At 44.3% G+C, this 16,614-nt stretch overlaps 1 protein-coding gene across 1 annotated transcript in view; it reads left to right on the plus strand.

The window, feature by feature from the left end:
- The window catches only part of ntrk3a (neurotrophic tyrosine kinase, receptor, type 3a), a gene marked incomplete at both ends in the record, with an annotated part of 251,997 nt that extends 235,595 nt beyond the window's left edge, over window positions 1–16,402 (plus strand). Inside the window, 3 exons of the mRNA XM_080002340.1 lie at window positions 1,719–1,962; window positions 14,798–14,956; window positions 16,217–16,402. Coding sequence (XP_079858466.1) covers window positions 1,719–1,962; window positions 14,798–14,956; window positions 16,217–16,402 — 589 coding nt within the window. The remainder of the gene's footprint in view (window positions 1–1,718; window positions 1,963–14,797; window positions 14,957–16,216) is intronic.
- Between the last annotated feature and the right edge of the window lie 212 nt (window positions 16,403–16,614).

Raw genomic sequence — 16,614 nt, forward strand, 5'->3', positions numbered from 1 at the left:
GGCAGAGAACAGTAGGATGCAGAGAGGTTTACTTGTTGCTGTTTGTAGTGTGAAGAAACAGCAAGATAAAGAGAAACGGTCTACAAAAATGGTCACAGCTACCCCCTCGTTGTTGTTTCTATCTGGACACCTGAGCCACTCGGTGGGGAATAGATCCGGTCTTTGGCTAAATACGAAACGGATATCCTCTGAGTCATGTCTAGTTAACACCGGCCCAATATTTTGCGATGTATCGGCCCCATTGTCAAGCAGCACACAGAGAAAACGCCTGATACTGCCGATACGCCCCTGGTTGAGACCAGAGCAGAGCAGCTGCCAGCACGCAACAACTGGGCAAAACTAAAAAAACATGAAAATGAAAAATGTCATTTTTCTTATGCAAAACTCACTTTTTCAGTACTTGTGCACATACAGTACATTTTGTTATCTGATGGGCACACACAAACACACACAAACCTGGAAACAAGACAACTCAGTCAGTTTTTTATGAGCGTTCTTATTCAGAATACATGAAGTCCTGAAACGAGCCATTCCGATTTGTCTCTCAGTACTACGTAGCATTGAGACGCATTACAATTAGAACCGCCCCCCTTCAGATTAACTCAACAAGCAAATATTTTAAAAGAAAGGGGAATTAATAACTGTCTGTGAAGAAACTGCAGACGATGAAAATTTAAGTATCTTGAAAATAATTGTGCTGTGTGTTTCTATCTTAAAGAAAAAGAAAAAGTGGTACATAGAAAATATTTTGGTGGACTGATAAGATAAAATCAGTGAAAGTTACGGTGTAAATATAACAAAACCTGGAAGCCACGCTCAGAGGCCCTTGGCTCATAGAACCCTGAGTTTGTGCTCAAACCCCATTGGCTCACAGAACTCTGGGCCTCCGGAGGGTGGCTCCTCCCAAAAAAAAACAGCCCGTTTTGTACCAGGATGGTATAAAGGTATGTTAGATTGGCTATAATGCATAATCTGAGTGGTATTTTCAGTAAAAAACGTCAAAAATATGTTTTTGGGACCTCAGAGACCTATATTAACTTGTGTAAAAAGGAGCATAATAGGTCCTCCATAAAACATAAAAAATAACATCTGTGGGCACCAAACATCTTTATATTTTGTATTCTAAAATTATATAAAAATCTTCTTCCATAATTTTATTTTCTTTCATTTTTATATCCTTCTTTTGGATGATTGGCGCCCTAGGCGCCCCCTAGAAGGCCTGTGCTCAGAACCGGCCCTGTACATGGTGTCCAAGGTCATTCGCTTCCCAGTCCTCAGACCTCGACAGCAGTGCCACATCACACGTAAAGTACTTACCATGGCCGAAATCTGCTCTGACTGCCCCATGTTTCCTGGCTTCTTCCAAAATGCCTGCAGCGATGGGTCTGTTGAAATGGAACAAGTTTTTGGACAGTAGCCTGAATCCCCCTCCTGCCATTCATAGCTCTTAACAAGTTCCCCAGTTCAAAAACAATGTACATATATGGATGTAATTATATATGCATTTATGCATGTTATGGGGTGCGAGGGTGTACATGGGAATTGTGAGGATCCCCCCGTTTGCGACCACAGGTATTACACAGGCATTTTAAGTTTGAGTCACATTTTTTCATGACATACGTTTTCATGAAATGTCTACTACGACGATGTATGTATGTACGTAAGTATCAATGGATCCTCCTCTTGTCCTGACTGGCGCTTTTTTCTCGTTCCTGCAGAGCCCACGGGCCAGATGCCATGATCTTGGTCGATGGACAGCCCCTCCAGACCAACGGTGAGCTGGGCATGTCCCAGATGCTGCACATCGCCAGCCAGATCGCAGCTGGGATGATCTACCTGGCCTCCCAACACTTTGTGCACCGCGACCTGGCCACCAGGAACTGCCTGGTGGGCAATGGCCTCCTGGTAAAGATCGGAGACTTTGGAATGTCCAGGGATATTTACAGCACGGACTACTACCGGGTAAGATCATCGCATCTGATCGGCTTCAACTCGACATTTATTCTTTCTCCTTGTTCTGGATCTCAGTGGAGAACCAGCCCTGTCTCATAAGATCATCGCCAAAATGCTACTTGTCAACATTTTGACAAAGTGATTGACAATTTCGCAAAGGAGGCATAGCTTGCGGAGCTAGTTCTGTCAGACAACTCAATGGCGCCACACGCTTCCACGCCATCATGGGCCAGTCTATTCAAGCAGCCAATCCCTCTTGCCCTACCTACTCTGCTTCCTGCTTTTCTGCCCACTTTGCTTGCTATGTTGCTGCACTCCCTCTATCTCCCTTGTATCCACCTGTCAGACTCTACTGTTCTATCCAATGGGGGGATTCAAGCTCATCACTCCAATATTTCTAACTCATACAGCTTGCCATTGTTTTCAAATAATTTTAAATTAAATGTACTAGTTGTCTGACAGAATTAAAATTTTAAATTTTCATCAGTATAACATATGATTTTATTTTATTGTTAAATTTGCGAGACAATATACAATTATTACATTTAAAATGTTGTCCATTATCTGAGTTTCTTTCCCCGGAAAAGCCTGTTTGTAGACAGCAGCTTTTTTTTTGTTTAACCGACCAACCGCAACTGCAAATTTTGAATCAAATCGTCTTGAATACAGATAAATTGAGTGAAATTCTAATTACATTAGACTGGGTGAGTTGTAGCATGGCTACTTTTGTAGCGCCGGAATGTTTTCCACTGTCGTACTTCGAGACGTTGGATGAAAAAGTCCAACTATCGGCACCCTTTAGATATATTTATACACACTGATCAGCCACAGCATTAAGACCACCGCTAATAAGGTCCCGGATCAGACCCTAACCCCACGGAGAAAAAGAAAGAAAACTAGATTGATCAAACCAGGCCACCTTCTTCCATGGCTCCATGGTATAGTTTTGACACTCACATGACTATTGTAGGCGCTTTCGGCGGTGGACCAGGGTCAGCATTGGCACTCTGAAGGTGGAGGTACACTTAAAAAGAAGTAGACATTTTGGACCAAAAAGACGTCTGCAGAACAAGATAAGAACAAACTGACCCAGTGATCTGGGTTCTTGCAGTGTTCTCTGCCAAGCCACAGAGGCAAACTTTGTCTTTTGTATTTCTTTCCCTCTGAGAGCTCCCCTTGTCGCGATTGGTCTAAATGTCGTTGCATCATGGCAGGGGACGGACCTCAACCTCCCTTTCTGGGTCATTCAACCCCCTCCTTTTCCCGATTGCAAGAGCTTGTTTCCATTCAAAGCATGTTTTGTATATACCGTATCTCCTCAAATATAAACCGGTACTCAAATAAAAAGCGGTAAACCAGGCTGAATCTGAGTCAGTGTGTGTGCGTGCGTTTTCTCCTCCAGTGCTGCGCCGCGCTCTGAGCGCACTGAGCATCTGTGCAGTTCCTGTGCTGGTTTTACTGTGTTTTTATTTTAGATCTATCATTTTAATTAGTTTCTACTTGTATAATATGAACATTTTGAACCAAAGGATGTTCCGCCTTGGGTCAGACAGTGGATTGCATAATGGAGACTGATCTCTGGTCCACTGCATGTCCCGTGTCTCCGAACAAAAAAATAATGCAAGTTTTTTAGATAGATTAAGATAGTTTTAAATATTTTAGATAGTTTGTTTATTTTGAGGAGCATGGCACCCAGACTGCAGTTGAGGTAACTAAAAGCGACGGTCACTATTTGAGGAAAATGGGTACTGTCAATAAATGACATTGAGGTTGATTTCATTATTTTTTATTTAATTTTTTTTTCATCTTTATGCAAAGCAAAGCCGCTCCCACCTCCTCTCACTGTTGAGTTTATGCTTCTTTTACCGCAGAATTCTCATTGGGTTCTTATTGAGTATCCTGCTGACGGTGGACATGTTTTCCGGTGGTTCTAATGTAATGACTCTGCACAGCGCCATACGCGGCAAGCTGCGATGTGCTGTGTGTTCTGACACCTTCATAGCCAGCATGAACTTTTTCAGCAGTTTGTGCTACAGTAGCTCTTCTGTGGGATCAGACCAGACGGGCTAGACTTAACTCCCCATGCATATCAATGAGCCTTGGGCACCCATGACACAGTCGCCGGTTCACCGGTTGTCCTTCCTTGGACCACTTTTGGTAGGTACTAACCACTTTATACTGGGAACACTTCACAAGACCTGGCATTTTGGAGATGCTCCTGACCCAGTCGTCTAGCATCACAAGTTGACCCTTGTCAAAGTCGCTCAGATCCTTACACTTGCCCATTTTTCCTGCTTCCAACACATCAACTTCCAGAACTGACTGTTCACATGCTGCCTGATATATCCCACCACTGGAACAGGTGCCATTGGAACAAGATGCAGCAATGTCAGTGTCAGTGAAAATGTTGTGGCTGATCGGTGCATATATACATGTATCTATACATATATATATATATATATATATATATATATATATATACATCTCCAAATGACATTTTATTGACCCCTGGGTGAAATGCTAGATTCCCCAATGTAAGCATGCCGAGACTGGAGAGAGCAACTAAAGAGGTCAAGCTCTCCCTCAGAAGTCAAGTTTGTCTTTTCTAGAGCTTGGAGGCTTGATTTGTTCTTCTCCTGCAGACTCCTACTCACGCTATTTAATTGGCGTGGTGGGAAATCATTTGTATTTAGCAGTAAATGTCAATGACTCCATCCAGCCACCCCACACCGCAGACACACACACACACACACACACACACACACACACACACACACACACACACAGACACACACACACACACACACACACACACACACACACACACACACACACACACACATACACACCACCACCACCCACCCACTCGCTCCTCCTAAGTAGCTCCCGTGGACTATTTTTCCCTGTAATGGCCGCCGTAATGTCCCACTAGGGGTTGCTTTGAAGAGTCCCACCACCCTCCCCTTAGAAACACAGACTGACTTCTCTTTTCATTGTGACCCCTTTCCACAGCAACTGGAGCCGTCGCTGGCATAAACCGAGCGCAGGCTGGGAAATTGATATGGCGGGTTAATATACCGCAGTTGCCACATGAAGTGGTCCATGAAGTATAGGGGGACGGTGAGGAAATAATCCGCCGGTGAGGGTCAGTGCTTCTGCTTCTGAGGGTCAGTGTTTTTTGCCCCTTCTTGTGTAAAAAGGCCTTGTCATTCAATGCCGTCGATTATTAAAAACGTGGTTCGTCTGTGTCCTGACTGCAGTTCTTGTTCTGCGTCCTAAATGGCGGTGGTTGCAATGCACATTTTTTTATTTTATAAATATAATAAATATGAGCGATTCCGCTCAGATGACATCAATTTACACAAGGGACTGAAAGGCAGTCCAAGCTCGAAAACACATAATAAACACAGAGGCAGACTAGTGATTTCAGATAGCTGCTGTTGCTGATTCACTGCCAAGCAAATCTTGTTCCCAAACAGGGACACACACACACACACACACACACACACACACACACACACACACACATTGTCACTTTGACACGAGAACAAACGCAAAATGCGGAGGCACACACTGAAACAACAGTGTTGAATGACAGAGTTGTGCACATATTTACACGAGGCACACACACACACGCACCGACGTTATCATTTCCTCTCTATAATTTTCACACAAACACACACAGGAAAACACATCAAAAACACACTCACATACACATCTGCATGTGCACATGAGCACATTGACAGATATGAACACATACACACACAGAGACACACACACACGCCACACATGTCCACACATCCCCGTTTGCACTTCCTGTGGCAGAGTAAAATGAGTTGCTGTTTAACATGCATCAGAGATCTCCAATTCAGAACCAGACACACACACGCACACTAATGCAGAGGGAAAGAGAGAGTGAGAAAGGAAGGGAGGAAGGGAGGGAGGGCGGAAGGGTGAGGAAAATATTTTTAATTTCTTCACAGCAAATTCTGTCCCTTGTGCCGGCTGTTTTCCCCCCGCAGTCGAAGAGATATGACACGCTCGGCTATCTGGCGAGAGAGAGAGCGAGAGAGAGAGAGAGAGAGAGAGAGTGAGAGAGAGAGAGCGAAAGACGTAACGAGCGATTGCCACTGAAAGTCTGAATTATCGGAGGGATTCGGTGCATTGGGTTCAGCAAAAGTGCACGGCAACTCCGCTGATGTTCATGCGGCTAGCAACCGAAGTCCAGCTCCACATCCGCAGCTCTTTTTTGAGGGCTTAGCGTTTTAGCGCCTTTACAGGAAGCGTGGATTTTCTATGGCTTCAATAGTTGGGGGAGAGTTGAGATCGACCTTGTGGCTTATTACTTTGATTTCTTTGCCTCTACCGGAGGCAGTTACCTTTGGTGTCATGCATCACTACAATCAGACTCCCATACTATAGAGGTTATAGCACTTTATATAGATTAAGACTTCTTATATAATGCTAACGGCGCTGCCCACTCGGCCTCCGTTGCAGTTTGTGGGGGTTAAGACCAGGGATGCCATTCATTTCTATGTGAAATGTCAAGCTTTTGAGGCTGCCCTGTGATTCAGGGATATAGAAATAAACTTACCTTGACTTGACTTGTCTTCGATTATACTTGACGTCCATACGCCGGATGTCAATTCTCTGAACAGAGAACAATACATTCAAAGGGCACAAAACGCCACACACTCAAGTCACTCGTATTAAATACTTTTAAATCATACGATCACTGAACCCCCCCCAGTGTGTGTGTTCCCCGTGATTCCACAAAATAGAATGCCGGTCATACTTCCATTGCTCATGCATGTGTAAATGGAGTGACCAATTGGGCTTGAATCCTACATTTCCTTTTAGGGACAATTCCTTTTGGGCATTTCATTTTTATGGGGGGCAATGGCTCAGGAGGGAGAGCGGGTCGTTGTGAAAGATGGTCGGTTCAATCCCTGGCTCTGCAGCATGCTTACCGTGTTTCCTTGAGCAAGACACTCAAACCCTAATGCTGCTCCCGATAAGCGTTGCATGGCCACCTATATGGCCGGTGTAGTAATAATTTACTAAGTTGCACATTACATTATGTCTAAAATTACATATATAAAGTGCAAAAGTGGTTGGGTTTTTTGTGAGAAAGACTTTTTTTCACTAGAATATGGTCTGTTTTGGGGCCCTCGGGCACTACTAGCCTGTAGTGGAAGGGAACCCAAGACTTTGTTTTATTCAATTTTCAGTATGATATAATAAAGAAACATATAAAGATATTATATTCGGCAAAACAAATGATGTGTGACTGTAGATGCACATTGGTCAGGGCTCTGGGGTGTGACCATTTTTGCCGCAAAAAAGGTCTGATAAGAAAACAAAAGTGTAAAAATATTTTTTAACAAATGCCAACTGAGTGTGCAGACAATTGCATTTAAACAAATATTAGAAACAAGAACTAGTGAGATTTTATGTACATCTTGCACATGTGGGGTGCATGTCTGTGTGTGTATGTGTGAGACCGGGCCTGGTACTCCTCTCACATTCCTTGCAACATCATCGTCTGACCAGCGATGGACATTTGTAACTGGTCCCCGATCACGTCGCTTTTTGCTGCCCACTGCTCCTGGCTGCCCCCCGGAGGAAGGACAAGCCAGGATGGGTCAAAAGCAGAGATCTCATTTCATCAGCCACCATTTGAAGCATGTGTGTGTGTGTTGGTCGCTGTCACCGCATGAGTGCATGTGTTGTCGTGTGTGTGACAAATAAAGATTCTTCTTAAAGTCATGTTACTATCAAAATACTAATAGTTTTGTTTGGAGACACAGTGGACTAGAGATCTCTCCCTCTCCATTAAGCAATCGACTGTCCCAGGTGGAGCGGGACAGTCCCTTAGTTGGCTTTAAAATGTTTGTTTCATACAAGTAGAAACTAACGAAAATAAATAGATCTAAAATTAACCAGCACGGCACATACGGCGCAGCGCTGTCTTGAGGAGAAAGAAAAACTCTACTCCAATTCTCAGAGATATGTTTAGGTTTTTCAAGAAAGAAATTTAAAAAACGAAATAAATCAAAAATCTTTCTCTAAATCCCTGTTCAGCCTGAACCCGGCACTGCGTCTCAACATGCCGTTCAGAGCTTCAACTGATATGATATCTAGATGGTGGAAGAAGCCACAAGATTGTTATTACACACTGAGCTTTTTTGTTACATTCCAGGCTACTGTTTTGGCCATAACCTACGCCATTGAACCGACTTGTGAACCCCTCGCAGAGAAACACATTATAACCGACAATTAACAATACTCTAAAGCATCCGTGGTCATTACAAAATTATATTATATATCACTATATCAGAATCAGAATATATTAGATACTATTATATCTAATTTCCATCAAGTAACAAAAATACTTTGTTGACCAGGATTCCCTGGTCTTTTATGAATATATATCTATTTGAAGGTAAGCAATGCGACTTCAATAGAATTGGCTAATTTAATTTTATAATGGAAAATTACAAAATCTACATTAAACAAATATTAAGAACTGAATCAGATTGCATTGTATTACTTGAATATTACGTATTATTAAATTGCACCAAATAATTTAGTATTAAAGTGTATTGTCCCTGAATCGTATTGTAGCCTATGCATCTAGATACGTATCGGATCTTCTTATAAGGGAGAGATGCACACCTCTAGAATTATTGATTATTATTATTAATAAAAATGCTGCGGTGCCAGTTACATCCGTCCCTGGCCCTGAAAGACCCAGCCCAGACCTGACATCATCGCCGGAGGTAACCTCTCACCTGTCTCCCCTGTCCCGGGTTCTAAGATGCGTAACTCTGGTGTGAAAATGTTTGGGTGCACCTAAATGATGTGTTGCTGCACCTAAATGAAAAAGTTAGGCATACCAGTCCCACCGATGTAACAGTAAGTCTGGAGCCCTGGAGAAAAAAAAAAAGAAACTTTTTCATGAGAAAGTTGATGATATTGGGAAAACCTTCGGCACGGATGCCGTTTTCTTTCTCGCCAAAGAAGCAAATCGCCAAAGACAGGCAAGATCCAGGCATGGAAAATGAGTTGTAAATATAAGGAAAGGAGTTGGTTAATGGGGGGTTTGGGAGAGAGGAAAAGAGGAGAATTTGTACACATCCAGACACACTCTTGTACACAGAACGAGAGGAAGAGGACTAGGATTGTTGGGGTGCTAGGGAAGGAGGGGGTGGGGGGGGAGTAATGCCACAGAGGCAATTTGTCAGCGACACCCACCAGAAACCATCCGTTATGCAGGGCCTCGATTAGGTGCCGCATATTGGACTAAATTAGTCAAGGCGCTATAAGATTTTTTTTTCTTTCTTTTTTTAGGAATCAGGGCGGATGATGGAGTCGTCATGCCCTCTATATGCACTTTATTAAGGGAATTCATTCTGGAGTTCCTTGTACATCTCCACCTAACTCCCTCCAAACCTATCTACACACACACACACACACACACACACACACACACACACACACACACACACACACACCCACCATTAGTCATGTCTGATTTAAAGAAGAAAATCTACCCGTGGCAGGATAGTATAGTCGCTTCTGTGATTCTTTGGTTCTTACCCCTAACCCTAACCCAAACATAGCATGCTTTTTACCTCACAATTTTTTTTTACATCATTTTAGCAGACACTTTTGTCCAAACTGACATACAAGTAATTTTATAAACCAATGGAGGCAGCCGTGCAAAGGCTCACCAGAGCAGTCATGGGTTTTGGGTCTTGCTCAAGGACACTAAAGCATGCTACCAGAAAGAGTCGGAGAATGAAACTGGCAATCTTCCAATTACTTGACGACCCACTCTGCCAACCTAGATTAAAAGATAGGTTTACTATTTTTCAACCCAGGCATTATTAAAATGTTGTTTCTCAGTCATCTACAGAGGCGGTTCGACATGTTTCTTAAAGGCTTAAACGTTTAACCCCGGATTACATTGAAGCACAGTGAGAAGCTGTAGCAGGTTGGTACGTTTATCAAAAGTGAAATGGTCAGATTCGAGATTGTGCTGTGAATGGTTGCAAATATGCAAATAATAAGGCCCGGGTTGAAAAATAGTTAAGTTGTCATTCAACCGCATTCATTGACCACGCTCCCACAACTTAAAACCAATGTTTTAAATCCTGGACAGGAGATGAAATACAAACTGGCGGATAACAGCACAGTCTCATACTCCCATACATCACCGTGCTTGTGGCAGTAAAAACCCATGAAATGGGCCCGACCATTAATTAACGCACAGGATGGTGTACATCATGTATTATTAGAGGAAACCGAAGGGCTCTTCATACATCTTCATCTACTGCACATCCATCACGGTGCCGGGGGTGGGGGGGGGCACCTCTATTACTGTCTAACGAGAAGGTGATACACTGTAAGGAAGAAAAAAAAAAACTAATTACATCTTAATGAGGCCACATTTCAATTCCTTCTGAAACTGACCGGGCTAGAGTTGTTTGTATGAGTTGCTACAACGAGCTTTGAAAAAATGTATTTTTTTAATGTATTTAATTATAATAAAAAAAAATATATATAAAAAACGCTCTGTCTTCACAAATATTGAATGAACCGTCAGAATACTTCTCCTAAATTCCGTCAGGGCGTGTTTCCGTGTCCTTATGTAGTGTGTCCTACTGATAGCAACAGGATGTTTTATTACAGGGGGTAGACATCGCTGGGCCCTCACCGCGTTTCTTGGTCCTAAGGCCTTCCCACACAAAAATAGTAGGAATAATAATAATAATAATCATTATAGTAATTCAGTGCTATAGATAACCACCTGTTTCAACGTCCCAAAACAATAATTGACACATCTTTTGTTCATATATTTATATACAGTATATATATATACAACACTGATGATGTGTCCAGGTGCATCGCAAGATGTATATATATAAAGTTTTTTTCTGGACCTGTTAGGCCCACGGCCTCCCAGCACCACTAGATGCCGCTCTTGCCTCATCTGCAGCTCCCCCTTGAGCCAATTGCACACACCTGGGATCAATTACCTGCATCACTCCCCACAGTATTTAGTCTCCAGCTTCCCAGTCATTCTTTGCCAGACCGTCAACTAGCTTACCCGAGTTGTACAGCAACTGGCTCCATTCCTAGTTCCAAGTTCCTAGCTCCAAGTGCTTGTTTCAAGTCCCTAGTTTATGTCTCTTTGTTTCGTCTTCCCCTTACCTGCTTGTCTCCTCTCGTCGACCCAGTCTGTCCGTCCCTCTCCAGCCAGCCCGGTTTACCTGCTTGCCTCCGCTCGTCGACCAAGGCTGTCCGTCCTTCTCCATCCAGCCCGGTTCCCCGTCTCTCTACTCAGTTATCAACATCCATGCCCAGCCCTGCTCCATCCCCACCTGACCGGGTCCCCCCGGCCAGCTCCACCGTGTGGGCTAATATACATCCTTAGTCTGCCTCCCGTCTCCCCGTGTCGTGCGTTTGGGTCTCTCCTAGCCCTGGTCGTGACAGGATCAACCAGTGACTACCAGGAACAGTCTGGTTGACTACCAAGAAAAGAATGGAAACAGCTAAAAAGACAGTGGACAGCCCGGAGAGACAGCAACTGGGGCAGTTAGGTTTAGCAGCCCATCCTCCATCTGCCAAGAGGGAGAACCCAAATAAAGCTACGAATCAACCCAAGAAAAGATACCCCACGGGGTGGGGAGGATGAGCACCCCAGTCGGACGGACCAAAGAATGACAACAAACGGCAACAGAAATACAACGATTATGGTTTGTGTTTGCAGCAAAGTTTGCAAGAACCAGCATGGCCTGAAGATCCACCAGGCCAAAATGGGATGTGTGTAGACCGTACGAATGTTACAGCGTACAGGAGCAAAACCTGGTGAGATGCAGGAGGACCGTAGTCAACACACAGTGCTCAGAACCTCCAGGTGACACAAGCCTCGGCCCCACGCATTTCAGAACATCATCTTGTCAAGTGGCCCCAAGCTATCAAGGAGAAGGAGTGGCTCCAGTTGGACAAAGACGCTGATTCCATCTTAGAACCAACAGCCAAGGGGGAAGCCGACCGACGCCTTCAATCAATAGCCACCATTATTGCCTCTCTAGCAGCGGAGAGATTCGGGCTGGAGGAAAAGAAAGCAGCAAAGGCCCCATACACCATGAGCAACAGAGCGACCAAGCTCTGACCAAGCAGTGAAATCCAGATCCCTGGCGCTAAAGAAGTGCAAGAGTGTCGACAAGTACAACTTCAGTGTTGGCAGCACTCTGATACCATCAGCAATCAACCAGTGAAGAGCCTGGGAAGAGTATTTAACAGCAGCTTGAGGGACAAGGCAGCCATCCAAGCGAACAATCAAGAACTGGAAGTGTGGTTGATGGTGGTGGACAAGTCAGGCCTTCCAGGCAAGTTCAAAGCCTGGATATACCAGCATGGCATCCTTCCATGGATCCTCTGGCCCCTCTTGGTCTACGGAGTCCCGATCTCCACCATTGAGGGATTTGAGAGGAGAGTCAGTAGGTTTCTAAGGAAGTTGTTGGGTCTTCCTCGAAGCCTGAGCAACATCGCACATCACCCTGTACGGGAAGAACAACATGCTGAAGCTGCCCCTCAGCAGCCCAAATGAAGAGTTCAGGGTGAACTGTACAAGGGAGGTATCCCAGGCTGGCATGCAGGTCAGAACAGGTCGGAAGTGGAAGGCAGCAAAGGCTGTCGAGATTGCTGAGTCTCGCCTGAGACACAACGCACTGGTGGGCACGTGACCAGTGGAAGGGCTGGCCTTGGTAGTAGCTCAAAAAAAAAATGCTACGATAAGGCAAAGGGGAAGGATAGAGGGCCATGATCCAGGAGGAGGTACGAGCATCAGTCGAGAAGGAGCGTGCCACTCAGATGGTTGGAATGCGGCAGCAGGGAGCCTGGACAAGATGGGAGCAAGCGGTGGAGCGAAAGGTGACATGGGCCGAGCTCTGGAAAGCGGAGCCCGACCGCATCAAGTTCTTGATCCAGGCTGTGTATAACATCCTACCGAGCCCATCCAACCTTCACATCTGGGGGAAAGTCAAGTCACCAGCATGCCCTCAGTGCCAGAGTAGAGGGACCCTGGAGCACATTCTCGGCTGCTGCTCGAAAGCCCTGGGTGAGGGGTGCTACCGTTGGCGTCATGACCAAGTCCTTAAGGACATCGCCGACACCATCAGCAGTGGAATTAACCACTGCAAGCACATCCGCCCAGTGAAGAAAACCATAGCTTTCAACAGAACTGGTCAGAGGCCAACATCAGCTTCCAGGAGCCCCTCCTCCGCCCTGCTCTCAACAACACAGGACTGGGAGCTGAACATTGAGCTGGGGAAGCAACTCAAGTTCCAAGTAACTGTTGCCGTCACAACATTGAGGCCAGTGAGGTTTTCAGAAGCCGCAAAGCAGGTCATCCTGTTGGAACTTACTGTCCCTTGGGAAGACTGCATCGAGGAAGCCAATGAGAGGAAGACAGGCAAGTATGCCGAGTTGGTGGAGCAGTGCCGTGCCAATGGGTGGCGAGCGAGGTGTGAGCCCATCAAAGTAGGGAGCAGAGGATTTGCTGGCCAGTCCCTCAGTAGGGCCTATAACATGCTGGGCATCACAGGAGCCAGGAAGCAAAGGGCCATAAAGATGGTCACAGAGGCAGCTGAAATTGCCTCAAGTCGGCTGTGGATCAGGAGAGGAGAGGCATGGGTGAGGTAGTGCTACCATGACACAAGTTGGGACTTGATCAATCCTGGCTGGGTCGCCTGGGCGAGGGTGTCTGTTGCCAGACCCGAAACACCTAATGAACCCAGGATACAACACTGATGATGTGTCCAGGTGCATCGCAAGATGTATATATATAAATATATACACACATACATATACTGTACATATATATATATATATAAATATTGAGGCCAGTGAGGATATATATATACATATATTTATACACACACACACACACACACACACACACACACACCAGTAGTTTTCCCTCTCTACTTAAGACCCTGGGCTCACAGCCTACACTGGAGACAGATCTAATTTAATCCCGTGAACCGTATGCGTGTTTTCTCATTCACGCAACTTTCCTAAATTCATCTTATATAAATTCTGGCCAATCGGCGTTCACAAAGCATACCATCACAGAATAACATCAATTGTTTGCTGCTCCGGACGAACCAGATAGCAATGGCTATTGTTTCTAAGCCGCTGCAAATGTTGATGATTTGCGGAGGTAGATGCCCTGTCAACACTGTAAACATGCATGCGGATTGAAGCGCTTTGTGGAAATAAGCCCAGAGAAGAGGAGAAAGGACCTGAGAACAATCGCTTTCGGAACATACAGCGTTTGCGTGGTCCCTGAAGAAAAACCGAATCACCCCTGTTGTCGGGTTTGACGGCGCACCCTTGGGAGCTTTATATATCACCATTAATCACTTTGAACAAGCTGTCTTCATATAGTTTAGAATTACGAGCTGATTAGGTCTACGGGTGTGCTGAAACATTTGCTAGTATGAGCGTCGTCACTATTGTTATTGATATTTAGCGGAGAATAAGACCTTCTCAGCAGAAGCCAAAAGATGACGATGAATGCTATTGTGTTTGTGAAAACATTCATGCACTTTGCAATAAAATCTGATTGTACACGCAATTTGTGAGTGATTTAAGTAGCCAGTCTGTTTTCATAGCTACCGGCTATGCTCTACATGCTATGCTTTATTTATTTATTTATTTAACCAAGATAGACGGCAAATGGCCGCCACTTAGCCAGTTAAATGCCATCCATAAGAAATGCACCAAACTCTGTTATCTGAAATGTGTGTGTGTCTCTCTTTCTATTCAGGTGGGAGGTCATACCATGCTGCCGATCCGCTGGATGCCGCCAGAAAGCATCATGTACAGAAAATTCACCACTGAGAGCGATGTGTGGAGTTTTGGAGTCATCCTGTGGGAGATTTTCACCTATGGCAAACAACCATGGTTCCAACTGGCCAATAATGAGGTAGAGAGTAATTCCTAGTCATCCACACTATTCCTAGGTAGTCTTAGTTAATGACCATGAGCAAAAGATTGTTGTATTATTCTGGGGGGTATTCTAAAGAATCCGTCAACCCTATTTTGTTGCTTATCCATCTCTGCCGACAAAAAGAAAATAGTCCCCTCAGGGTGACTAACAAATTGTTGCCAAGCAACATATAGCCAACTATTCCCAATGGCCAGTGCCCATATGCTATCACATAAAAGCATTAAAGAATAACATATTGTCTAGTTATTTTTTAATATAAATTGAATGTAGACCAGTCTGGATTCCCCTCCAGCCAAATATATCAGTGTGATTGAACGACTAGGGTGCCATTCAGCCCTTAAAAATGCCCTTTATTTTTTCCAAAATGTTTTCAAGAAAACATGCAATTAGCCATTCAAAAAATGTGTTTACCCATCTCAGGTGATGATATACCTGTTTTCTTTTTACAAGGTTTCTATGCTGGAGATGGCTTACATGAATAACGGGGTTGATGTAACAGGGTTGAGTTTTTAACATTGAATTAGCAAATGTACAAAATGTGACTAGTATTCATGCTAACAGTGTGAGGACAAAAAGGATATTCTAATGAGTTACCTAACGTGTAGTGCAATGCAAAAAGAATATGATTTCTGAAGGATTTGAACGATCATATTAAAGGTAAAATTTAGGTTTGGTGGGTCTGGACAGACGAAGATGCAGTTTTCTATGTGTTGTTGATAGTAGATGTATTAATGTTTTACAGTAAGCTGTTTATCTGAAAGTTGTGGGTTGTTGTATAGGACACTTAACTTAAAGCTATTTTACTTTACTTTACATCAATATTTGTCAATTTAATATCAGTGAGACACAATTGGCACTCCAATCGTGGACTCACCCATAAAATGTCACCTGTGCACCTTCAGGTCCAGGTGACATTATATGAAATAATGGGCAAAAGGACATCCCCCGTTTTTTGTTTTTTTTTGGCTGTTTTCTTCCTTTCATGCCCTTGTAAGCCCTTTGAAATCCACCATTTTTCTCTCTCTCTTTTCAATATAATGTCACTTTAGTCGGGTGAAGCCACGGGTCATTTGACTCAATAAATATTGACTGAAGTTAATGAATAAACCATGACTTAAATATGACTTGGTTGAAGTGCTTTTGTCATCAATTAAAACCATCTCTCTCTCTCTCTCTCTCTCTCTCTCTCTCTCTCTCTCTCTCTCTCTCTCTCTCTCTCTCTCTCTCTCTCTCCAGGTGATTGAGTGCATTACCCAGGGCCGGGTGCTGGAGCGTCCCAGGGTCTGCCCCAAGGAGGTCTACGACATGATGCTGGGCTGCTGGCAGAGGGAGCCCCAGCAGCGCCTGAACATCAAGGACATTCAGAAGCTGCTGTTTGGCATGATGAAGGCCACGCCGGTCTATCTGGACATACTAGGTTAGAGATTATTAAAAACAAAAGAAAATAAAGCAGGCGAGGAAAGAGTCGGGCAGATTTCAGATCAGACTACAACAACAGAATGGATTAAAAAAAATATATATATAACGACAAACTTTGATCAAAGCTAATGGTTTGGAATGCATTGGTTTGCGGCAGATGGTTTTTCTCGGGGGGTGGGGGGGAGGGGGGTGCGGCTAGACGAGGCCCGAATTAA

The sequence above is a fragment of the Zeus faber genome (genome assembly GCF_960531495.2).
Source record: "Zeus faber genome assembly, chromosome: 6".
NCBI lineage: Eukaryota > Metazoa > Chordata > Actinopteri > Zeiformes > Zeidae > Zeus > Zeus faber.